The following is a 26,425-nucleotide window of genomic DNA, read 5'->3' on the forward strand; positions in this document are numbered from 1 at the left end:
TCCCGCACCGCTGATGGAGACACACACAGATACACTCTGATATAGAAAATATGCACATTAGCAGAAAGCTCTGCAGGAATCTCAGTCCCAGCCTAACTAAATACAGCTGGATGGAGCTCGTCTTCACACAAGGATACGCCTCAGCTTTTTTGTCATGCACACTTTTAATCTGAGGCGAGCCGAACAATTCAAAAGCTTAACCAAACAAGAAACAGCAAACAGCCTATGGACGAACATAGTGGACCACCTACGCATCACACCTACCAGAGGTGCCCCGCCAGTGGAAACCCACATCATGAAAACTATGATGAAATATACTGACACTTTATTCAACAATTTAAAACGAGATGAAAATGTGACATTTAATTAGAACTAATGAATTAATTGTGTAGAAAGGCAGTTTGGAGCTGATCCAATCAGAAGTGATCTCTTTGTGCAGTAAGGGTAGATGCCTACATTTTGATCTGCCGCTGAAAAACAGGAAGGGAGGGGAGGAAGCTGTTGTGCTCCCTGGAAGAGCAGAGTAGACATATGGACATATTACGCATTTGAAGTTAAGGAAAATAAGGTGCTTTATAATCCACGTGGAGACGTGTGACAGGCTTGACTGGATTTTAGTTGGTTGCCTTTATCCCCATGTGTAAACCAATCTCGTTCCCTTCTTCTGCAACTTTCTGGTATGTTGTAAGGACTAGAAGGAATCTAAACCATGAGGACTCACTTAATTCCTTAACTCCTAATTCACATAATTAAGAGCCTCTGTAAAGGGGAATTGAAAATTCCTTCAAAGTAAAAGTCTGGTTGTTTCTAGCGAGTTGGATCATTCGATATGACCAAGTGCACAGCGCTGAGGCCAGCCGGTCTGGAGGGATGTCTTGTTTTGATCAAGCTTTAGACTTGTTTGGCATCCCATAGCCAAAAATTCAGTTCAATTCAATTAAATTTCATTTATGTAGCACCAAATTACAACAACAGTCACCTCAAGGCACTTGATATTGTAAGGTAAAAAGCCTACAGTAATAGAGAAAACATCCCAACATGCAGACCCCTTCCTTTGAACAAGCACTTGGCGACAGTGGGAAGGAAAAACTCCCTTTAAACAGGAAGAAACCTCCAACAGAACCAGGCTCTGGGAGGGGCGGGGCCATCTGCCGCGACAGGACAGCATTTACTTTGTGATGCCAAAAATGACATTATCAACATTCATTTGTTTTAACTGATACTCAATACTTAACGCCGTTAGGGGTTTGCAACCTTAACTCCTCATGTTCACTTAACATTGCAGTGTGGAAAACACATTTATTACTTAAAAAAATATATTTTCCATGAAATTACTTATAATTTAAACAGAAACTTGCTCAAATGTTCAAATTCATGAAACATTCTCCTAAATAAAACAGGAAAGCTGACATTTTTTCCACTCGTAGGTAATCCACCTTTAGTTTTGGGATATTTGACTGGTATAACTTGTCTTGCCTTTGCTGATATATCAGGATTCATTTGTTGCTTACAGTTTGTAACATTTTCATCCATATTTTGTATCCTTGCAGGATGCTTTTTAACATTTCCTTTTTAACTCTTTTTTTTAACCCTTTAAAGCCCGAATCATGAAATAATTGCCAGAAAATTTGACTTTTTTGAAAATAGTGTTTATTTAACTTTCTTTTGTTTAATTTTTTTTAATTGTTTTCAATTGTAATTTTTTTAATTAGTCACATTTCAATTTCCATATATGACATTTATTTTGTATTATATTTGCTAATCAGTTTTTTAAATTGCTTAAAAATGTATTGTGCAATTTATTTAAGTTTTTCAGGGGGAAAAATTCACACTGATGATGTTGAAGTCCCAAAAACTGGCAAAAAACCCTGAATGTATCAAATATGACACACCAGGCATTAAGGGGTTAACTGATGCCGAAACGCCACTGTGATGGTTTATGTTTAAAATGTAATGTAGCACGAAGGTCAAAATAAGATGGTATCATGAGAAAGGGGTGTAGTTGAGACTATTTTCTCAGAACAGGATTACTGTTATCCACTTTAGCTTATTGCAACTGCAATACTGCAGTGATCTGAAGTATTTAAGCACAAAATTCCTCTTCTTTCATTTTCCATTTGTCTCAACCTACCAGATAATTCAACACTGATTACTGTAATTAGTTTTTAAGCCAAACATGATTATCCACAATACTTGAGCAGTGGTTTAGAGGTTTTAAAGGTTTAGATGAGTTGTGCATGCCAATTACATGTGCTGTTTGCTCTGAGCAGTTGTCATCACTGTGGGCTAACTTTCAGGGTGGACGCATGGGAGTGTAATGTTGCCTTAGCTGCAGTTATACCACTTAAAGTTTCTAAGACCAGGGGATAAAAGGCTGTATTCTATATATACAGCTGTAAAAACCTATTCTGAAACTTTTACCTCATGTTTTAGTCTTTCTTGTTTCATAGTAGTTTGCATTTAAATAACAAATGGGAAGTTGCTCACTTCCTGGACAACAGCTGAGAAAACTCCACAAATTTATGGGATCGTCCACTGACCAGTAATAGGGTATTTATTGGTGGGGCAAGCACCTGGGTGAAAAGAGAGAACAGGTTGTGTGTGTAATGGCAGCCATCACCAAAACCAGAGAAGTCAATTGTGAGTGGAGGTGTAGGAATCTGTCTTATGGAGTATGAAAGGTTTGATGCAGCGAGCTTCACTGCAAACCAGAATCAGTAAACTTTGGCTTTTATTAACTTACATTCAATGATAGTTTGGCTGTAATATTTTATACCTAAAGTATAAACAGTGAAAGAAGCTATTTTATGTTTATATCACAAGGGAAACTGATAAAATATCTGAAAACACTTTGTTTCTTTACCCAAAATAAAAATTTAAGTTTGCAAAGAAACTTGTTTCAGGTATAAAAACCAAAAGAAACAAAGATGCACTGAAAACAAAGAAAGAAATCCAAGTCTGTAAAATGAAGTGGCATGAAATAGAAAAAAAGAAAACAGTTTCAGCTGTTTATTGAAGTGAAGTGAAATTACATGATATGCCCACACATGTGCATCAAACGCTAATACACAGATTTTATCATGAGAGCATTGGGATTTAGTTAATCAAGCTACTGTTGTTTTTTCAAGCATTTGGAAACCATCGCTAGATAATGTGAGCTACAGTCATATAGGCCTACACACTGGTGCATGTTCTATATTAGTGACTGATTGTTAGAGCTTGCTAACAATAAGAATGGTCACAAAGAGGGATACAGTACTGCACCAAAAGCTCCCCTGCAATTACTTTGGTCGCTAGCTGCAGTCACCCATAGTTTGCATGCAAGTTGCCAACCGGTTTCCAAACACTTGCCAACTACTTGCTAAGCAGTAGTAAAACTAACAGAAGGGGAGTGCAAACCAAAAGCAATGTACAATCTTTGAACCAAGTTGGCTACGGCGGTAAGGTACTACTTTTACACTGAAGGCATCGGCTATTTCTGCAGCAATTTTTCATGTTACAGTACCGCTTGGTGAGTAGTTGGCAAGTATTTGCAGACAGTCGAGTTTTCCATGCAAATTTTGGGAAACTGCAGGAGTCTGGCAGCAACCAATACAATCAAAAGGAGGTGTTTTGTAGAACACCATATATCTGTATTTGTGAAGTGTATCTCTTTGCAACCAGTTTTACCCAGTGACAGCCAGCAATCAACCAATTAGGGAATACGCATCTTTTCCAAGTGATCAGAGGTTGTTGGGGCTCACTGACAAGTCTCTCGGCTGTGCTGTTTTCACTTGTGAACTAAAAATCTTCAGGGTTTTGGAAAGTAGGGCAAATTGACAAAACAGTACATTATTTCAGCCAAGCAGTTAATGAAGGAGAAGCTAAAGAAATATCTCACAGTTTTTAAGCTTTGTTGCTTTATTTATGTCAGCAATAAACAGAAATGTACCATGAGCTTATATGCTGTTTATATTGATTTGAAATGAAACACTTGAATGTTTGGTCCGATGTCACCCAAAGAAAAACATCTGGAAGCCGCGCAGAGGCTTGGAGCCACTCGGGATGAGTTTTGGAGCAACTGAAAATGTCTGGATGTTTTTCAGCAGTTTATTCAAAGTGTTAAAAGTTTTCAGGTGCTTGCCCAGGTCAGCTGGGTCATTTTTTTATGTTTATGGAAAGACAACTTTCACAGCCATACATACATAAATACCAGGTCACCGAACTGTTTTCTGGGAAACAAGTGTAAAAAGGTCAAGTTGCTGGAAGAGTAGCTGAGAAACCATGTGTTTAGTCTTAAATGGGCTACTTTCTTTCTGGGGTTGTTTTATCCTCAGTCATCTGGAACAAGATAACATGCCTGGGATAAACGAGGTGTTTAGGTTTGCAGTTGGACCATTAGTGAATACAGGAGGCCTAACCCAAACTTTCCCATCTAAGGAGGATTTCCCTCTATCCCTTTTCTCTGTAATTTTAAATGGACGGAGTGTGGGAGCTGAAGACTTTTTGCTGGTTAGTGTTTTCAGTTGTTTCACCTTTAACAGCATCAAAAGTCCCGTCCTTTCAGCCTGTATTGTCACTCTGCCTTTTTGGCAAAGGCGTTTGAGGTTCTGCCGATTCATTTGGCTCCAACCATAATTGGGTTATCAGACTGGTTTGCTGATTAAACTTGCACCCAAAGACCTATCATTTGCCCACCCCTTGCCTCATCTTTTGCCCATCATCATCCCCAAGTGAGCATGCGGTGTGACAGCTAAAATCTTCCCCATAGCACAACCGGCTCACAGAACAATGTGTGTGGATAAACCCTCCAAGGGCCCGAGGGCGTGTGTTCGTGTTTGCATGCGCGTGTGTTCATAAAAAGCACACATACACACACAATGGTTTTCACACGAATGTTGGCTAGAATCTGTCTGTCCAAGCACTCTTCTCTATCAGGAAGTGAGGTAGGCTCGATGGGAGCAGCAAGTCCAGCGAGCTTAGTGGGCCAGAATAGGGTCCATTGTGCCCATTATGCTCGTAGGGATTTGGGCCTACAAACTGACCAGTCTGCTGGAAGGTGATGAGGATGGAAGGTCTGGAAGAGCCGGGCGGAGACCCAACGGGATGGCATGAAAACAGACAGGGATGCCAACTGGCGAATGAGACGGTGTCGGGACTCAGGGAGATGCTGGCAGGGGGAAAGATCAACGATAAAATTTGTCTCCATGTCTAGAAAAAGCAGAGCTAGAAACATTCATAATTAAAAGCCATTTAACTACTTTTTCAACAAATTCAGCTGAATTCAATCTTATTTATATAGCACCAAATCACAACAACAGTTCTCGATTTATTTTGTGAGGTAATACGGAGAAGACCCCAACAATCAGACAGCAAAGTCAGACAAGAAGAGAGCCAGAGATTAAAAATAACTAATAATTAAATGCAGAGTGCTGTTTAAACACTTAGAGAGTGAAATAAGGTGAGGAAAGAAGAAACACTCAGTGCATGGATGGGTTGTTAATTTACTTGCAGCGCTCTAGCTGATTCATCTCCAGCTTTCAGCTCTGTTTCCAGATGCATCAAGAAGCTGTTTTTGAACAGAAATAAAGCTGTGACCTAGTGAGGCCTGTTCTCCTTCACTTGGACCCACTGTACAGTCTATACCTAGCACCAACGTCCTTGTAGAAGCAAGACCGGACAGTTATTTGAACAGTCATTCATTGGGAGAGTAGATTTCTCCCATATTGGTTTTCCCCCTCATTGGTTCTTTTTTGAATTCAGAATTGAATTTAAAATCCTGCTCCTCACATACAAGGTCTTGAATAATCAGGCCCCATTTTATATTAAAGACTCATACTAGACCACATGAGCACTTTGGTCTCAGACTGCAGGCTTATTTGTGCTTCCTAGGATATTTAAAAGTAGAATGGGAGGCAGAGCCTTCAACTTTCAGGCCCCTTTTCTATGGAACCAGCTCCCAGTTTGGATTAAGGAGACAGACACCCACTCTACTTTTAAATTAGGCTGTCTTACACAGAGTGTCTATTTTCTTGTCTTCATCCCCTCACCCCTAACCAGTCACTTGCAGATGGATGCCCCTCCCTGAGCCTGGGTCTGCCAGAGGTTTCTTCCTGTTAAAAGGAAGCTTTTCCTTCCCACTGTCACCGACTGTTGGCTCATAGGGGGTTGTCTAATTGTTGTGGTTTTCCCTCTATTATTATATTGTAAGGATTTTTACCTTACAATATAAATAAAGTTGAGTTGAAAAGACTCATTCTAATCCCCTTTTCCTCTGGTCAATTTTAGACCACCCTTAAATTTATGGCAAATTAAACAGTCTGGATGTTATTTAAAACTACATGTAACTGTTTTTTATGGGGTTTTTCACCCACCTTCTTGCTTCATCTCTTCTCTTCCCCCTACCATGTTAGGGAATACACAGAGATTCCTTAAACCCTCAGAACCTCCCTCAAAGAGTCAAGAACAATAAACAGCTCAGACTTTCAGAGGTTTCGTTTTTGAAGCCGTTTTTAGCAATTGTTGGTTATTTTACAAGTTTGTAAACGTCTTTTTTTGTTGAGGCAGAAAAAACACAGTTCACTAACTGACACCAGATCGTCTTTTCACCTTAACCAACTCTTCACCTCTCACCTTTTATGTAAGGCCAGACAGACGATGCTGCCGACGCTTTGAAAGTGACCCGTGACCTGAAAATAGAAACTAAAAAGACGGCGGAGCCTTTGGACGAGGTGACCCCATGACCTGTTGAGCTTTAGATAAACAAAGAGATACTTAAGCCAGTGGTTGGAGGTCTGCTAAGACATTTATAGGTTTATGTTGCTTAAACTGTGATGACAGCTAGGAGGAAGACAGGTCAGAGATTAAGGAGTAGGAAGTTGGTGGAAGGTGAAGAGGATTGGAGAACCAAAAAGAAAGCAGGAGAAGAAATGATGTATTTTTTTTTTTTTTTTGACCTTTATTAGTCCCACAGGTGGGAAATTTGTTTTGTTACAGCAAAAGTGCAAAGTTATGTAGCAGAAATTAGAAAACACTGGAATGCAATAAAATACAATAAAATAAAATACAATAGAATAAAATAGAAATACAAATACTATATACAACTAGCAGTTGTTTAAATAAGGAGTGATGGAGGAATGAGAGATGGAAGGAGAGGCGTAAAAGAAAGCAGCTCCCTGTGGGATCCCTGCATATTTTTCCTGGGTGAAACCAGGTGTGAGTGTGAACTATGGGCCAGACAACTCAGGCAGGCTGGCACAGCCCTGTCATTAAGCACTACCTGCCTGCCCTGAGGCCATGTGGGCTGGAAAAAGAGCTGAGAGCTCAGGTAAGACAGTGTGACAAAGGCCAGTCTGGCATCACTGTCACTTTACCGGGACAAACACATTTACAGTGTTTAAGTGAAAACCCTGTAAATGTGTTTTTACCTGTAAACTTACAGTAAAATTCTCCTAGCCGGTGTTTCGCTGCCACACATTAAAAACGCACTGATATTAATCTGATTTATTTAATTACTGTCATTAAAGTTGAAAAGTTCCCATTAAACACAAACAGGCAAGTACACCCACTTTGAATTCCAAGGTTTTACACATGAGGACATAATAAAATAACATCTGGTCCTTAGCAGGTTCCAAATCTCAGTAAATACAACCTCAAGTGAACAACAACTCACGATGTGTTACACTGTGTTATTGTTTATGTAGCAAAAATTAGGCCAAACTGCAGAAGCAGTGTGAAAAACTATGTACACCATATGATTCAGTAGCTTAGCTCGTTTAGCAGCATTAATTTGAATCACTTGTTTCCTCCATGGCTTTATGAGTGGCTCACATTGTTGTTGTGGAATTTTGGCCCACTCCTCTTAACAACTTTGTTTCAGTCCATTGAGGTTTGCAAGCCTTTGTTTATGCACAGCTCTCTTAAGGTCCCACCACAGCATTTCAGCAAAGTTCAGATCTGGACTTTGACTGGACCATTGCAACACTTTGACTCTTTTCTTTCTAAGCCATTCTGGTGAAGGCTGGTGGTTTATTCACATGCATTTTTGCCTTATAGCCATTCCCAGATTAATGGGCAGCAACAATTATTCATCTGAGATTATTACTGATGTCTATCCTCCACACTCCTGTATGCTCCAGACCGGCAAACTGCCAAGACGTCTGATTTTATAGAAGTGATCACACTTCTGGGCGATCAGTTAACCAAGTGCTTTTGATTAGCAGCACCTGACAAGCATTTATCGTATAATATAGTTATACAATACACTAATACAGTCATTCTAGTTTGCACTGATATAAGGTTTTAAGGAGAGAAATACGCTTTTATTAAGACGGCATTTTCTCATAGGCTAATATAACTTGTGTGCATGTTCACTTCATGTTTAGGAACCTCTTGAAGAAGTCGTTACTTACTACGTCATATATATGGATAAGAGATGATTTATTTTACGACCACTTAAGCTCCTAACACATGCTGTTTCTGTACAGTTTAGACAGTCTAAAGAAGGAGTTTAAGTCTTTATCTAAACAGTCCAGATGCTGTATACGCCTGATTCATCCTGTAGTTTGGATTAAATCCTAAAGAGTGTTTATATGTAGGACTGTGTTTGACCTTCTGTATGTATGTGTGGCTCTGATCTGGTTTGGTGAAATGCATTTCTATCTGCAGGAAGAGCGACTCTGTCTGTACAAACAGGACCCGCTCTGCAGGAGATCATTATCTTCATTTATCTATTTATGTGTGCATGGAAATAATACAGGGATGTGACCCTTTTCTATGTGTGTAATTAAGGGTGTGCACTACTGTCCATACATTTACACTCTGTGGCATATTACCCCGTCTGTTAATTCACGCCACATTAGGTTAAGTTAAATTCCAGCTACAAATCTGGTAGAAAGCAGTTGGAAAGTGTCTCATCCTTCATAAACATCTCTATAAATATATGTATGATTGTCTTGTACATGTAGATCTGCAGCAGTAGTTTATATTCTCAAGGAAATTTAAATCTATTATTTATTTATGAGTTTACGAGCCCGTTTCTTTGCATGTCGCTGCATTCTTTTACATGCATTGTTTGCATGTAAAAACTGCACTCTTATTTCAGTTTATGATAGAAGACAAACTTACTATGGATTTTGTTTTCATACTGAATTTATGTTTTTGTTGGGTTTTTTCCTGTGGCAGTCACATAATAACAAGGGCTTAAATGGCCTCTGTTAGCTTTTTTAGCTGTGAAGTTAAACCCTCACAAACATCTGTCCCACTCTCTGCCCACTCCTCCCTCCATTTATTTCCCCTCTCTCCTTATCCGGTCAGACTGCTTAAAATGTGAGCTAATGGGAGGCTGTCAGTACTTCTGGGTGCTGTGAGAATGTGTGTGTGTTTGCCTGAAGTAGATGCACCTGTTAGCATTTCTTGTGTTTATGCTGCCCTCCTGTGGTCATGACTGAGCAGTGCACCTGTGAGCTGTGTGAGTCATTTAGACAACATAGTGGATTTTTGGCTCTTTCAAGACTAAAAAGTATTTTTCATTAATTTTACTGTAATTTCTTTGTATTCTCTAACTGAATGTGAACCTACAATAGCTGTGCCTCTACTAAGACCACATGTACATGTGTTACTTCATGCACTACATGTGAGCCACACTCAGATGTTAACTGAGCATCTGCAGTGACGTCTTTTATATACAGTCTATGTTTTTCTGCTTTCAGTTTGGTGAACAGTGATCATGTCTTCTCTTTGCTCTCAGGGTCGTCCAGGACCTCTCGGTGAAGTTGGAGCGTCTGGACAGGATGGGCCACGTGGGGTCCTTGGGCCTTCTGGGCCAAAAGGAGAGAAGGGCCACCTTGGACTGAAAGGACCGTCGGGCCCAAAGGGAGACAAAGTGGGTGCTTCAGATCTTTGCATTGGTTATAATATGTTTTTCCCATTAAATGCGATTCGTTCACTCAGTGGCCACCTTGTTAACCCATTAAAACCGATGGGAGGGCTCGTTTTAGGTCAGACTTTTAGATCAAAGGAAACACTGGCACAATCAAACAAACCTGAAAGTTCCTGAAAGCATCAATTCTGTTCTTGTCCAGTGATGTCATCATGGTAATCCCTGGTCGGGCTACACATCCAAATCTCAACGAATAACACAGAAAGCAACACAGAAAAAACAAAATAATAAAAAAAACAAAGTAAAATTAACCCACATTCAAATGTTTGTTTTCTGTAGCGCTGCATCACACTCACTCACTTTCTCTTCTCTCAACCAACCTTCTTCTTGGGATTACCGTAATGACCCTAATATCACTGACATGTGCAGAGTTGCTGCTTTCAAGAACCGTTGGAATTCTTTTAATTTAGCAAAACATTGAGGAGTTACTGGAGTTACAGATGTTTTAAAAAAAAATGTGCAAGACACCTGTCTGATGCCAGCAACAGGTTTGGCTATAGAGGGTTAAATACATCTACTACAAAATATCTAAGTTAATGCAAACATTTAATGAGCTAATCACAACTCCACGTGGCGTGTAGACACGTTAAAGTTCAAACTGGGCTTCAGAATATGGACGGAAAGGTGATCTAAGTGACTTTGAACGGTTTCATCTGACTGTTTCAGAAACTGCAGGGATTTTCTCACACAAGCATCTCTGGAGTTTACAGAATAATCTGAGAACAAAATCTCTGAGCAATGTTTTCGACACATTATTGAATCTGTGCCATGAAGAATTAAAGCTGTTCTGAAAGCAAAATATGGACCAGTCCAGTATCAGCAAGGCGTACCTAATGAAAAAATCCATGATGTATGCACATACTGTATACAACTAATTAGCAAATACATTTTTTTTAATAATATCCCAATTTGCTAATTATAAACCTTCATGCAAACAATGTACATTCAGATTTTCTACACCAACAGGCAGTGGCATGTTTTGCCCACAAGGTGTCTCCATTTAAAGTTATTTTATATTTAAAGTATTTATTATCTTTGCAGGGACCAATGGGGGTGCCTGGATTCCAAGGAAGTGATGGCGTGCCTGTAAGTAAACAGATGCAAACGGTATTCATTAATTTCCTTAATGAGGTTTCTTGACATTAAAGATAACATCAAGATTTTTTTCTGATTTTTTTCTCTTCCATGTCCTTTTTATTCATTTATTCAGCTTCACATTAAGAAACTCCAGGTGATATTGTGTAAAAAGTGCAGGAATATAGAAAAAAATGATCATGGAAATGATCAATGAGAGGTCAAATTATAATTTGTCGTCATGTCCTTATTATCCTTCGCTGTGCAGGGTCACCCTGGTCAGCCGGGCAGCAGAGGACCACCGGGACTGGACGGCTGTAATGGGACCAGAGGAGATCCTGGAGATCCCGGCTTTGGGACTGGAATCCCTGGCGCCCGTGGATTTCCTGTACGGAAAGACATCCTGTTTCATTCACCTCACATATTTTTAATCTCACATATACCAGTACTTAGAATATTATATTTACATACAGAGACAGAGATACTGATGTTGTGTTTGCCTCCAACAGGGGCCGACTGGGCCCAAGGGTCAGAAAGGAGAGCCCGTATTCGTCTCGGATAACGATGTAAGCTCCCACTCATGCACACTAATGCTGCTCACAGGTTGATCTCTTTAACCAAGGCAGTTAAGTTGTTTGCAGTATCAAAATATTGCAAAACCTTTACTTTTCCACTTCCATTACTCTCATTTTGTTGTATTAGGTTGGACAAATCTTTAATTCCTGCATCTTTTCTTCCTTCCTCCTTAATCCCCCATCCCATCATCTTTATACATACAGTCACAATCTCCTTATAAGGAAGCTATGGATTAGAAGAAAAGGAAGTCCTCTCATTTAGCAGCAAAACCACTTAATATTTGTTTTTTGATTGGTTATCTAAATAAACTTCATTTCAGTAGGACAACTAAAGGTGTGGAAAAGTGAAGCAAATGTTACTAATATTTTCACAAAGATAATTCTCCCACAAGATTGTGTTCTGCCATGTGTGTGGAGGTGTTGGTGCATACTTATTTATTGTTTGCTCTTTTCTTTATTGCACTCATCTAGGGTACACGGGGTCCCCCAGGTCCCCCAGGACCCCCTGGCCCACCTGTAAGATTTTCTTTCACTATTTCACTCAACAACATAAATATTTAATGCAAAGTAGTACGACTGAGCTCTGTGAAATATGCACTGGATAGTTAGCAATGTGTGGTCTAAAATGTTAATGTTGTATGTCTGCAGGGTTTACAAGGTCCTTATGGTCCAGTTGGTTTTCCTGGTCCTGAAGGACCTGAAGGATACCCAGTATGTAAACTCATTTATCTGTTTCCTCTTCTTCAGACTGATCCCTGCATCCACACCTTCACTTTTCTTTTTCTTTGTTTAATTAATGTCTAATTTGCAGTATGCTGAATGCAGTGATTATGAAGGAAAAACTGTTCTACTGCCTTGTGTGACGATTGCTTTAATATTGCTTGATTAAATATCTTACGTTCATAAAAGTTCTGTGCACGCAGGCATTTAGGTTTTATGTAACAGTGTTTTTAAAAATTAGAGATATTAGGTGCACTTTTTTTTAGCTTAAAAGTGGTATCATCTGCAAGCCCTGTGATAAGTTTGTTCCAGTCACATTAAAGCCAGAATGTAGGTTTATTTATCTTTAACTTTATGAAGCTTAGTCTGACTCTTTGTCCTGTTTATAGGGCCTACCAGGTCCTCCCGGTCCCCCAGGGCCAATGGTAAGTATAATGGTACACTAAAGGGACATATATCATTTCTTTGAATTTAGACAAATGGCTGCCTTTTGGTTAATCAGTCGAGTAGCCTCTCTTATTCTCTCATTGTTTTCCAGAAGTACATGTTAACCTTTTTTGTTTTTAGGGGAGCCGTAGTGACGGATATCAAGGAGAGAAAGGAGACAAGGTACGCTGTAAACCACAGAGCTCACAACAGATTCATAAAATTAAGTCACACGTACACGAGCAGCACTGCTGATGCTGCTCTTGGCGGTGATTCGTTCATCACACAGGCATAAAAAAGACAGCAAAGAGGAACCATGGTTGTGCTCCCTTTATGCTACAAATATGGAAGCAAAGTATTCTGCGTCTAAAGTTTGCCACAGTCAGTGTAACTATCTATGTGTTTTATCTGCAAAACAGGACAGCATGTTTTATAAGTTAGATTCCTACTCAGAGTAAAACAGAAGAGTGAGCAGAATGGACAGAATTAGAAATGAGTGCATCAGAGGAACAGCTCAGGCTGAGCAGCTTGAAGACGGTTAAAGAGAGGCAAGGCTGAGATGGTTTGGATACGTGCAGAGGAGGGATTGTTGAAGAACAGTGAAGATGGAGCTGCCAGTCAGGAGGACAAGAGGAAGACTTCAGGGAAGATGTGTGGCTCTAGTGAAGGTGGGCATGCAGATGTTTGGTGTGGCAGAGGAGGATGGAGGGATAGGGTGAGGTGGAGGCGGACCCCTACAGGGAGCATTCGGAAAAAAAATTAAGAAAAAGATTAACAGCACAGTATAAAGAAGGGTGTGCTTTAAGGTATGAAAGACAAGTCATTAAAACGTCCACTGCTCGCTAAACACATTTGACTGCAGAAAAAATAAGCCTGTGACTCATGCATCTTTTCTATACAGTCTATGTTTAAGCTTAGGATGTAGTCTAGTGTCACAGAAGGGAAAAACAGGAAATCGGCAGTGAGGGCATGCAGGGGGCACACAGGAGATAGCTTTGATTCCTTTTAGAATTTATACTAATGATGGAAGCATCACTATAAGATGTATATAAATGTCTGCCCCCAGTTTCTTTCCAGTAAAGTGAAGTCAGGGGTCAGGTGCTTAAATTAAAGGACTAGAGGTTTAGATAATGGTCATTCAAAAGGACTGTCTAGGAAAAAAAATCTTTCTATTTGTTGGAGCAAAAACTTGTTTTTAACCTCACGGGGACACAAATGCTAATAATAAACTGCTATTAAAGCAGAGCTCTGATTTAAGTCATTATGTTGGTGAAAAACGTTCTTTAACCAGCACTACATGAAGACCGTTTCACGTTGTTTTGTAAAGCAGCCATTCCCAAAGTGGAAAGTGTTGTGGCCCCTTAAAAGCCAGAAAATTCATCTTTAATTCACTTTGTTTGTTAGTAAATAATTTCATATTCATGATAGAATCAGGAACTGTGCACAGTATTACTGTGGCATGCCTGCAGTACCTGCAAAGTCCACCAGGGGGCCCCAACTGACACTTTGGCAATCACTGCTCTACAGTCACTGATGACAACAGCAGGCTTTAAGTGCTCTGTGTGTGTGTGTGTGTGTGTGTGTGTGTGTGTGTGTGTGGTGCATGTCGGCTTGAATGACACTAAAGTTCATTGATTTAATGCCGTGCATGTTAATATTTTGGTGGTGGCTCCACAGCTGCACTTCTTCCGTCCATTGCATCCCTCCATCCTTCTCCTTTTAACCCCACCCATTCCCACATCCCTCCACCTTCCTCCTCTCTCCATCCTCTTCTTGACACATGTGTTGGACTGATTTTTGCATCTGTTTCCTGAATGATAAAAACAATCACATGAGCCTCTACTTGTTTCGGTCTGGTTTGTTCTTCATGTGATCCGTGCTGCCACTGAGACAAACGCAGACTCCCTGGGACAGATCGCTCAGCTTAATCCTGACCAGCTCATCTCCAAGTTCAATTATTTTGGCAATTTATTTTATTTTCTTTAGATCGGGGAGTTTGTCAGACGTCCAGTGGCTTCACGGACTTGTTTCTTTATTGTTGAATGACAGCTCAGAGATTTCTCACCATAATTCACCCAAAATTTGCCCCATCCACCCAGTTTCAAAAACACCTCTCCAGTTCAGATTTGCGAGTGGGCTGGAGCCAATCCCAGCTGACTTTATGTGAGTCTGTCCCACCCTGGACATTTACCAGTTTAAATTTCTGAGTTGTCACTCTGGAGGACTGTAATCTGTGGGCTGTAACTGGGTGCTGCAATCACTCGCTCCTGCTTCCTGTATGATTTTATTTTCCCATCTTGACCACATCAGGCCTCTGGTGATGATTGCTGAGACTTGTAGGTCATTCTCCCACTCCTTGACTTCTTATTCACCACCCGCTCATCAATCCACACACCCGCCTGAACAAATGGCACAGGTGCTACTAACATTCATCTTCCTCACACACTGCACGCATGCTGTGATCAACCAAAACCCGTAGAGACTGAGCAAGGATAGAATCAGGGATGAAGTGAATGTGGAAACAGCTGGATCTTCTCTAGCCTGATGAGATGCAATTTTAGGATTGAATTATACTTTTTTTCAGTAAAAAAATGTGCAGCATGTGTATTTGTCCCTTTAATTCTGGCCTTGAAATTTTATACGCTGACTATAATATATAAAGTGTCACTAAGCTTTCTTCTTTTTTATCTCCTATCACAACTATTATCCCTTTACCTTCTATGATCTATTTTTGAGCCTTATTTCTATATTTTACCCTCTTTTTTGCCTCCTTTTTCTTTTGCTCCACCAGCGTCACCATTTAAAAAATGCAGCAAATACAGTCCTTACAGTCCAACTGTAAGGCAGGAGTTTCTGCGGACTACAATGTTTGCAGATGACACTGTTAGTAGGACAGAGTACATGTCTGTGAATGAGAGGGAGAGCAGTGCACAAGAGAGGTGAAGAAGAGAGTGCAGGCAAGTGGGAGTGGGTGGAGACGAGTGTCAGAGGTGATTTGTGACAGAAGGATAGCCACAAGTGGGAAAGAGAAAATGAAATGGTGTATGGTTTGAAGAGAAAAGAACAGGAGGTCGAGCTGAAGATGTTAAAGTTTTCATTGTGAAAGTGTCCAGAATGGATAAAATTAGAAATGAGCAGTGATGGGAATAACGATGTTACTAAAGGGAGGGGGGATCACACGAGTGCTGCTGATTGGCTGAGAAAGAAAAGTAGTCATAGCAACAAGATGCTATCTATGTCAACCCAAGACAAGCCTGAGTCTCCATTTTTGTATTCAAAGTGGGGACTTCAGTTCAAACTATCTATCAGTTTTTACATTGTGTTGATAGGCCACGTAAAACCAAAGTCATGATAAAAAAAAATACACGCGATATTTTTTTCCTGAATACGATCGTCATGTTTACTGTCTAAGAACAGGGCTAGCAGGCACTCGCTGTTTAAAAAAAAAGAAAGAAAAGCAAACAAAAAACACCCCTTTCCTATTGGTGGAAACATTTACCATGTCGACCAATCAAAAGATGATATGGCAACATGGCATTTAGGTGTTTGGGAAGAGGGGAAAGTTTTGGGAGTGACAGCGAGAGAGAGCAAGTTTTGAGATGTGAGAGATTTGTGACGTTTAGTGTGTTTGGAGTGTGTAGTTAGTATGTAGTGTAGTGGATAGTTTTGCTTTGTGTGTCAGAACAATGAGGCGACAGCTAAATGTCACAGTTGCCACCAAAGGCAGACTGCAGTGTAAACGCTGTCTCCAGGTGGAAAACAGGAGGAGTGATACATCTCATGTTGTGCAGCGTGCAGATTTTGCAGGTCTCAGCTTCTCGCCTGAAGAAGTACAAAGCTTTAAAAAGAACTAGTTTCAATATAAGGACTGATGTCCCTTATCGACCGTGTGCACATTTATATGCATAACAGCAGGTTAGATTAACTTTGAAAAAAGAAAACTGAGGTCATTAGTTGCATCTGCTCAGCTCTGATGCTACTCTGCTGCACACAGTACTGAGAGTCCAGATCTGCTCTGCTCAGTGAATATAATTTAATGTGATTTTTCAAGGTGCTGATGCCATCTTTCTCACCTTTGCTTCACTAAAATAATCCTCCCATTCTCTCCTTTTCCTCTCACCTTCTCTCCTTCCTTTCTTCATTTCCCCTCCTCTTCTCTTCGCGTCTCCTGATTGGCTAACAGTGTGTTTCGTGTGTATTTCGGACTCTAGGGTGACGTGGGTCTTCCCGGACCCAGGGGTAGTCCCGGCGACACGTCGCTAAGCGGCCCAAAAACACTCACTATCTACAAAGGAGATAAGGTAACACAGCAAAGGAAGGGAAGGAGCGAAGGTTTTTGAGCTAACACAACAGACACACAAAAACACACGCAAGGATGTGGTGGGGGTTTCACTGCAGAAAGTAACCAAAAAAAAGAAGTGCAACGATGCAGCAGTAAGCAGGTCAAAGGTCTAATAAAGAAGAGGAGCAGTGATTGCAGCAAACCTTACAAACCTCAGAGAGGAGGACGTGCTGGAGGGAGGAAACAAGGAGATGAGGGAGGACGTGAGGAGACAGGGGGAGAGGTGGGGGAGAGGTCGGTCATCACTGTCCAGACTCACAGAGAGCAGCAGTCATGCAGCTTTAATCAGAATTTGGAGGAAAAAATCATTTACATTTTTAAGCCAACCTGATTTTTTTTTATTAAGATAATTAAAGAAATACAGTATTTATCCCATATTTGTTTTACAGCTGTAATAAAATAATGAAAGCAACACAGCTGCTGCAGACTGTGAGTGTGAGAGCCAAACTATGGTATTAAAGGTGCTGGAAAACCACTGATTTAGTTTAGGTTCAGTAAAAATTGCTCTGCACCAAAACTAGGAAGCTCTTATTGTGAAAAGTGTTTGGATAAAAGAGTTTTTCTTCCTTGGGATGTGTGTCATTGTGCAGTGTGTCTGAGGCTTATAACGTTTATGCATTAAACTGCAGTCTAGTGAACACGGCAAAAGGGACCCTAGTGAAAAGTTGCTGTTATAAATTTAATGTTAAAAAGTCAGCATGTCTGAGCTTTCAAGTTCAAACTATTGATCTTAAAGCTTCCCGTTGGATAAAAAGTTAATTTTTTGGTAGCTTTCAAACACATGACACAGACTGACACATCTTGAGTACAGACAAGAAGTCATAGCACTCATATCTGTTTAGTTAAAATTTAATCTGACTATTACTGTCTGAACTTCCTTCAAAGTTTCTGTAAGTAGGATTAAAGTTGTAAAAAAACACCAGCCTCTCTTCATCCTCATCCATAAAGCTCCTCGCTCCTCTCCTCGGTCTGCGCTCTCTTCAGCCGCTTCCTGCGCGGCCTCATGCCGTCCATCCTCCAGTCGACAGTCTGCCCTCTCTTCCCCTAAACGTTCCAAAAGCTGGGGTTGTTCTTCCCCGCGCTTCGTCAGCGTAAACAGCTCTTTCTTCCTTGGTCACCGCATCCAGGGCGACATGGGCTTGCCTGGTGACCCCGGCCAGCCAATGATCAATGGCGTTGTGGAGTTTGTGGGTTTTCCCAAAGGAGACAAAGGAATGCAGGTTTGTTGGGAAACACAAGTCATAGTTAGCGTTTTATTTCACTGACACAAAATCAGTTTTGAACATAAAAAAGTCATTTTAATGGCGGCAACAGCCTGAAAGTGATCGACACCATCATGTGTTGGTAAACTTGTATGCTTCACTCAAATTATAGAAAAGAACATATACTTTTCTCCCAGGATCACTTCTATATGAATCAGAGAGATGGACATTTTTTCTGGTGTAACCGACACATATCCAAACCAAGACTTCCTGTTATGTCCATGTGTCATTGAGAAAAGTAGATTTTTAATTATTGCCACATGAGCGTGATGGTCATCTGGCAGATTTCTTGAAAAGCGAGCTCTCTGTTTGCCCAACACATATTGTTTTTGCTTCATGCAACCAAAGCACGCTCCAGCGTGGCTGATCAATATAAGCAGGATCTGAGCCTATGGCCACTCGGAAAGTTAAAAACCAACACTATACTAATGCTGCAGCTTTATATTGAATGCATTTAAACTCACAGCACTAACATCTAGTTTTGTAACACTATCGCTAATGTCGGGGAACATTTCCCCTGATATAATAAATCAGTTAAAACATGCTTCCCAAAAAAAAGTAGAAAAATGGACGGCAAAATCTAAGTACTCTGCTTTTATTTCCCCTTTTCAAAAAAAAAGGTATCAAAGAGAAAAAAAGAAAAGAAAAATGGAAACTTTTTCCTGGGAAATGTGATCCTTTTCCAGGGAGGTCACAGTCTCCCTGCATCACTGAAAACAGTAGGATAGATAAACAACAACAACAAAAAATTTTGAAGGGTGAAGGTGACCAGCTGACTATATACCTTTTGAGCATATGAATTCCCCTGGGAAATACCACTGAGTGATATTTACTCACCGCGTGGGTGCAACTCACCCCATGTTAGTGCTTCAGGGTCTAAACAGACAGCAGCAGCCACATTAAGCTGTTAAATGACGAGCTGCACGAGAGCGTTTTCTTAGCAAGGTGTTGTTTTTATCAGACTGAAGCAGGATTAAACCAGCTACTTCCTGACATACCTCACGATAATGACAATCCTTTCTTTTGGTAGCTCTTGCTCCGAGACCTCAGTGAGCTCCAGACTTTTATAAGACCTTTTGCATGCCTGAGTCAGTAAAAGTTTCACAGCTGGAAGGTCAAAATAATAAACCTCAGGCTCCGTAAATAAAAGACAAATGAAAGGAAAAAGATGTGAAAAAATGACATCTTTAATTCCACTTCATCAAAACAGTAAAGTAGGGAGGGACTAACAGTCAGTGCTATTAAATTACATGCAGCAGACTTGAGGCACAACAGTCCTGCATGCATTTCAACAAGAGGAGTACATCTACTTGACTGTCCAACAAATTATGACTGTCACAGACGATGCTGATTTTAGCACAAGTAAATACAACCCCACTTATCCCCAAAATTGTGACGCTGTAAATGTACTCTAGATAAGAACTGAATGCAATGATTTGCAAATATTTTATGAATAACTGAGAAAATGCGCAATTTTGAGAAAAATTGTTAACTGGCAAAAGGTGAGTAACATGATTGGATATAAAAAGAGCCTCTCAGAAGTAAAGATGGGCAGAGGTTCAACAATTTGCAAATTGTGGAATAATTTCAGAATAATGTGCTTCAATATAAAATTATAAATTCTTAAAATGTGTTGTCATCTACAGTTCATAATATCAAAAGATTTGGAGAATCTGGAGGAATCCAAAAATTCCTATTGGTTGTCTGCGATCTCTGGGCGCTCAGACGGCGCGGCGTTAAAAACAGGAAAGATTCAGTCATGAAAATCACTGCATGGGCTCAGGAACACTTCTACAAATCCATCCACAAAATGCTGGTTAAAGCTCTATTGTGCAAAGAAGAAACCATACATGAACAGGATCCATGATCTATTAAAAGCAATGAATGAAACAACAACAAATGGGGATGGAGTGCGTAACAAGGATGTATTTTTTGCTGTTGTTTACTTTGCTCTCTCGTTACCTCTCTCAAAGGGGGACCCCGGTCCAAAGGGAATTAAAGGATACCCTGGAATACCTGGCCTACCTGTAAGTATTCAAACTGTTTGCTTGTTTATTTTTTATTTCATGCCCACCATGCAAGATGTATTTTAGGAGAAATTTTGACTCAGGAGATCTTCCTTTTTGTTGCTTAATCACAGGGACCCTATGGCTATCCTGGAGAATATGGAGAAAAGGGCATTCCTGGATACCCCGGGAGCAGAGTAAGACTCTGTGCTTTTTGGCTTCAGTTGTACTGCATTTAGTGACATTACTGTTTGAAAGTCCTTCCTTATTTCCCTTTGTGAGGGAAACTCCTCTCACCATTTCCTCTTCTTCTTCTTCTGTGGTGGGTGTTGTTTGTGTTTCCGCCAAGCAGGGCGCTCCAGGACTTAACGGACCTCCCGGTGTTCCAGGACTGCAGGTAGGGTTTGTAAGACTGTAAGCACAGAGCAATAGTGCTCACATTATTTATGTGCCACAGAAAATACTCAGCTGGCTTACGGGTGAAAGTAATTGTTTCTGTGCCTTCATTCCCACAGTTGTCCTCTTATATTAAACACATGTTCTTTCCTACATAGAACATAGAAAAATGTTGGAAATGTTGTTTTAACCAGAGCCAAATGGAAATGTGTTGTTTTCTTTTAAATAAATATAATTTTACCTTTATTTAGTGAATTGGGGTTTCATGTAAAAAATGTAATTGATGGTCTATCATAGAAGAAAAGAGCAACACATTTGTTGCCCTTACTCCATGTTAATAATCATATTCATGTGCAGTCACAACCAAAAAGTCCCACAAAAACCAAGAAAAAATACAGTACACACTTCCAAGTACACTTCAGATAACCTCATAATATCTATAGGAAACTCAGTAGTTACTGCATCCTCTTATTTTCTAACTCATGACAAAATATATATATTATTGTCAATACAGACACCCCTGCTGCATGGCATGATAGCCATTAGTCTGTAAACCTGTACAGTATGTTAAATTTAGATTAATTTTTTTTCTTCCACCCAGGGACCCAAAGGACGTCCAGGCATCCCAGGCTCACCGGGATACCCAGGATTCAAGGTAGAGTCACTGTTACTCTAAAGCAGATGTATACAAGTCAGGGGGATTTTCTTACAACTGTGTTTTCCTATATCATAATTATTATAAAGAGACATCAACATTTCTTACTAAAAAGAAGTTTTATATCATTTGTAATTAGTGAACCTGTGAATTTATAACACCACAGTATATCAGATCCACACGCCGTGGTGACCCCTGGCTTAGGCATAAAGGGAGCGGCTGAAAGGGCAAAGTTTGTATAAAGCTTCTATATTATTTCACCAGCAGATGGGGCTACTGTGCTCACATTGATGGTAGCAATTTTTATTGCTATATCTGTAAAATATACTATTGTTACAGAGGTATTGACGACTTGTAAAAGCTTAATATTTTTTGTAAGGATATTTTAAGGATATTTTTAATATTAAGCATTAACAGTAATTAAATTACCTAATTACGAATCTTCATTTATAGACAGTGCCCTAGTTTAGCAGTTAGAGGCCATTTCATTAAACCCTTTTGACTTCTTGGCAACACAAATATCTAATCAGCTGATAATATGCCAGCAGTTGTATTTGGACATGTTGACATGGTCAAGATGACCTGCTGAGGTTCAAACCGAGCAAAGAATGAGGAAGAAAGGTGGATGAAGATGCCTTGTTAATATCAAAGAAGAATGGCTTGATGGCTTGAGTACTCTGAGCGGAGAAGAAGGCAGTAACTCAACAACCACTCATTACAGCCAGACGAGCAGACGAGCATCAGTGAAAGCATGTTAATATAACTCAATGACACATTTTCAGATGGCACCCTCTGGGTTTTATGGTTAGCTAACTAAAAATGGTTACTTATCTATATGTTGGTTAAAGATTTAGAGAGATGATACCATCAATATTTCTGCTCTAACCTGTTTTTTGGGTACATCTTGTAGGGAGACCAGGGAGACCCCGGACCCCCAGGACCTACGTCTGTTGTTAATGGGGGTTATGCTATTCGAGGTAACATGGAGACCTTATTTTTATTACACGTGTTCCTGTGAACCACCTGCCCTTTAACCACCTCTTCTGTGATTGGTTGCAGGACCTCCAGGGGACTCGGGTTTACGTGGCTTTCCAGGACCCCGGGGTGACCAGGGATTTCCAGGCTTTCAAGGACCTCCCGGCCAACCAGGACCTGATCGTTTTGGTCCAGGTAATACACACAGATTCACACTGATCATGGAGGATTAACCACCATCAGTGATGATCTTTAGACAACAGAAGCTGTCTGTGCACACAGGTCTTCAAGGTCCTCCTGGGCCCAAAGGTGTAAAAGGAGAAGTGGGTGACCCCGGCTTACCACCCACTGGTTTTGAAGGTTTCCCAGGACCCCCTGGGCCCCCAGGACCCAGTGGCCTTCCTGGACCTCAAGGCCCTCCAGGTATAATTACACAAAAACAGCAGATATAACTCTGTGGTCCTTCCCTCTCAGGCGAGCAGAAGTAGAAACTGAATATTTTAAAATACAGCTTTATTTTTATTTTCCTCCTTCTAATTTTCTTATACATGTTTGAGCTTTGACTGTTGTGTAAGTTGGGCTCAGTTTCTGTTACTGTTGGGGTCACGGGGATTGAAGCGAAATATTGTTCAGTATATAAAAAAATAGATTTTTACATTTTTAACGCAATAAAATTCAACTACTCGGTAGAAGTGAAAGACAAGAAATAAAAACACTTTCAAGTATAACAGCTGACTGACTTTGCTGTCCTCCAAGGCACAAACGCTGGCCCCTGCTACGTCTATCCTGATACAGGTCAGTCCTACAGGTATCCCAAAGGCAGCCATATTTCTTTGAAACTCGGCAGCAACAATCTCCCTGCCAAAGCGAAAGTCAAAACAGCACACTCAACTTTCACAGGCAGCATCTAGCTGCCACAATGCTTTATTTTATTCACTTCTGTGCTGTGGAGGGAGCGGTGGTAAGTATAGAGTGTAGCCAGCTTCAGTCTTGGATATGAGAGGCTCTCTCTACTGATCCAAGCTGCTTCTCTCATCTCTGGTGACAAAGTGTCGCCTGCTGTGAACGTAATTCACAGATTTCACGTGGACATTAACGCTTGCCAGCAAAAGATTTTTTTAATGACTGTTTATTTCTAAAACAAACTCATGGAAACACCGGGAGAAACTGTCTGTGTAACATACTGGAAGGAAATCATTGGAAAAACATCCAAAGGTGGTTATAAGATGATTTCACTTGCATGGAAGATGACTGTGTTTGGGTATTTTCTTTGCCGGGGTAAGGCTCCGAACTGCAACAGGCTGTGCATGCTGCTTCTGGCAAGTAGCCCTTAACCATGACGGTCGATGTAAAATCACTGAAAGGGTTCATGTTGTTTTACATTTTAAGATGACAAAAAATAAGCCTCTCATCTTGCAACAGCAGCTTAAATCTTTTGTCAAATCTGGAAACCAAACAAAGCAAACTAACCTGATTTTAAACTGTGGCTTCAAGCTGCACTTCCACTCTGCTGGCTTGAGTACTTTCTCTTCCGGTTATTGAAAGCATGGTTTAAAAAGGAGAAGCAATAAATCAGTTCCAGAAACTTAAACAAGTATAAAGTGTTTGTGTAAAATCTTAAAGTAACAATTTGTGACTTTTAAAGCTACTCTGCGGTCAGTGTAACCTCTAATGGGTGTAAATTTGCATGTGTGTTTGTGCTTGCAGGGGACTCTGAAGGTCTACCAACTGCTCCCCCTGGAGTCCCCGGGCTGCCTGGTCCCACAGGATTGCGAGGAAACATTGGTGCCAAAGGGTTTAGAGGTACACGCAGATATGCAGACTTCATGAAATGAAATGATTTGCTTCTTGCAAAAATATATTTAAATCATAGCGCCTTTCTTTCAAAATGAGTCTAAATTGTTGTTGGGAAGTGAAGAGGTGAGTGAGGAGTTTAGGCACAAAGGAGCAGATGTAATAAATGAAAAGCAAGCTACAAAATACGAAGCATCGGTATCCAAGGAAACTAAAACACAACTACTGGGAATCAAAGCACAAGTGCTACAATCTACAGTTCTTAATCCCGCCATCCTGCAGGTGACCCTGGTGACTGCAGATGTTCTGGAGGAGACTTCTCGGGGTTAGTTGGACCACCTGGACTTCCAGGAACCAATGGCAATCCTGGGTTCCCTGGGGTGAAGGGTTTTCTTGGAGACCCCGGTTCACTCGGCTTCAGTGGTCTTCCAGGACCTAGTGTAAGCAAAACTCTGCCCCTGATATGACTTGAATGGGAATCAATAATAATAACAATAATAATAATAATAATAATAATGATAATAATACCAGTTTCTGAAGTTTCACATTTCTGTCCCTCTGCAGGGTCCTCCTGGTCAGCGGGGCTTCCCCGGGCGTAAAGGAGAGAAGGGGGCTCCATATTACCCCACCCTAAATCTGGCTCCGAAGGGAGTCATAGGAGATCCTGGACCCAGAGGACCTACAGGTGAAACAGGAAATCCTGGAAGAGATGGACTGCCTGGCTTCCCTGGATTTCCCGGACCCCCAGTGAGTCCTTCAAAACACAGTTTACATATTAATTCATCTTCAGAAAGATTTAAATTGAATACGTTTTTAAAAAGACGTCCAAACGAGGATCATTGTCAACTCATTTCCTCTTTCCTCTCCTATATTTTCTGTCCTGTCATTTCGTTTCTTTCCCTTTCTTCTTCTTTTGTTTTTCGTGTCTCGCTTCTTTCCTGCCTTTTCATCTCATTCCCTTATTTCCTTTCTTCTCCTGTATAATTTCTGTGCCTTTCTGTTCATCTCCTTTTCTTCCCCCTTTATTTTGTATTTTACCATCTATTTCCTTTCCTCTCTTTTCCTTCCTTTTATTTCCTTTTATCTTTTGTTTTCTCTCCTCCCTCTTCATTATCATTCTTTTGTTTTACCACTTCCTTTCCCTTACCTTTTTTGCTTTTTTTACTTTCTTTTTCTTTTTTCCTCAAACTTTCCTTTTTCTCCTTCCTCACCTTCTTTTGGTTTTCTCTTTCCTTTCATATCCTACCCTTTTCCCCCCTTTCCTTATTTTCCTTTCCTTTCCTTTCCTCTCCTCTCCTCTCCTCTCCTCTCCTCTCCTCTCCTCTCCTCTCCTCTCCTCTCCTCTCCTCTCTAGGGTGATGCAGGCATCGGCTCAAGGGGAGAAAAAGGATTCCAAGGGTTTCCAGGTTCTAAGGGACGTCCTGGAGGCCCTGGTGAGCCGGGCATTGGCTTTGATGGAGCACCCGGCTTGCGTGGAGACCCTGGAGAACCCGGTATACCTGGTTTGCCAGGGCCACCTGGTTCACCTGGAGTGAAAGGTAAATAATGCTGTTTTGAGTGTGTGTCCATGAGACAGAGAATGACATAAAATATGTGAATGTGTGTCATGCAGTCTTCTTCAACAGGGCGATATCCACAACAGTTATCATCCTCACATGCTAGATCATTATAAGACCTCTGTGAGGCAGCCTGTCCAGGACCTGAGCAGAGCTTGTGGCTCTTGTTAGATTTCCTCTTCCAAAGCAGCTTCCTGCTCTCCGTGTTTCCTCGGCTGCAGCAGCAAACGATTAACGAAATGATTAACGGTCTCCATTAATGTACTTACACACTTCACCTGCAGCCAACAATCTATAAACTGCTTCCTTAATGGAATGATTGATGCTCAATGATGATGATGTAATTGCTGATTAAGCTAAAAGGACTGTGCTTGTTTAGTCTCAGAACAGGTGAGAAGTTTGATGTTTGCCATCTCTGGCTTTTTACCCAAACATCTGCTGCTAAACTAAATTTATCTAACCAAACCAAAACAGAGTTTTTATGTGTATTTTCTTTTGCAAATCTTTTTTTTTACTAACCAATCCTATATTAGCTTAACAACAGTCAGCTTCTAGCTACACTTTTCAATTTTTTGCTACAGCCACAACGAATATAAAATGATGGCAGCAGCAGACGTCCGCTTCTTCCTCTCTGAGACTAAATGACACAAACCTTTCGGCAGCAGCTGGCCACTCATCTTCAGTATGAATGTGTGCTTTCATACCATGACGACTGATTAATTTTT

The 26,425-nt window shown here is 40.6% G+C and overlaps 1 protein-coding gene across 4 annotated transcripts in view; it reads left to right on the plus strand.

Moving 5' to 3' along the window:
* The window catches only part of col4a6 (collagen, type IV, alpha 6), a 149,404-nt gene that overhangs the window by 101,786 nt on the left and 21,193 nt on the right, over window positions 1-26,425 (plus strand). For 2 of the 4 annotated variants that reach the window (XM_019353073.2, XM_019353074.2), the window contains exons 5-24: window positions 9,728-9,862; window positions 10,961-11,005; window positions 11,262-11,381; window positions 11,503-11,559; window positions 12,040-12,084; window positions 12,217-12,279; window positions 12,678-12,713; window positions 12,856-12,897; window positions 18,184-18,276; window positions 20,292-20,345; window positions 20,459-20,521; window positions 20,677-20,721; window positions 21,322-21,375; window positions 22,286-22,352; window positions 22,435-22,545; window positions 22,633-22,773; window positions 24,058-24,153; window positions 24,427-24,584; window positions 24,709-24,891; window positions 25,499-25,682. In XM_019353073.2, the coding sequence (XP_019208618.1) occupies window positions 9,728-9,862; window positions 10,961-11,005; window positions 11,262-11,381; window positions 11,503-11,559; window positions 12,040-12,084; window positions 12,217-12,279; window positions 12,678-12,713; window positions 12,856-12,897; window positions 18,184-18,276; window positions 20,292-20,345; window positions 20,459-20,521; window positions 20,677-20,721; window positions 21,322-21,375; window positions 22,286-22,352; window positions 22,435-22,545; window positions 22,633-22,773; window positions 24,058-24,153; window positions 24,427-24,584; window positions 24,709-24,891; window positions 25,499-25,682 (1,792 nt within the window). Of the gene's footprint in view, window positions 1-9,727; window positions 9,863-10,960; window positions 11,006-11,261; window positions 11,382-11,502; window positions 11,560-12,039; window positions 12,085-12,216; window positions 12,280-12,677; window positions 12,714-12,855; window positions 12,898-13,096; window positions 13,383-16,925; window positions 17,016-18,183; window positions 18,277-20,291; window positions 20,346-20,458; window positions 20,522-20,676; window positions 20,722-21,321; window positions 21,376-22,285; window positions 22,353-22,434; window positions 22,546-22,632; window positions 22,774-24,057; window positions 24,154-24,426; window positions 24,585-24,708; window positions 24,892-25,498; window positions 25,683-26,425 lie in introns of those variants that run through there. The other 2 variants (XM_005464060.4, XM_019353076.2) reach the window with 2 other exon arrangements.

The sequence above is a fragment of the Oreochromis niloticus genome, linkage group LG3 (genome assembly GCF_001858045.2).
Source record: "Oreochromis niloticus isolate F11D_XX linkage group LG3, O_niloticus_UMD_NMBU, whole genome shotgun sequence".
NCBI lineage: Eukaryota > Metazoa > Chordata > Actinopteri > Cichliformes > Cichlidae > Oreochromis > Oreochromis niloticus.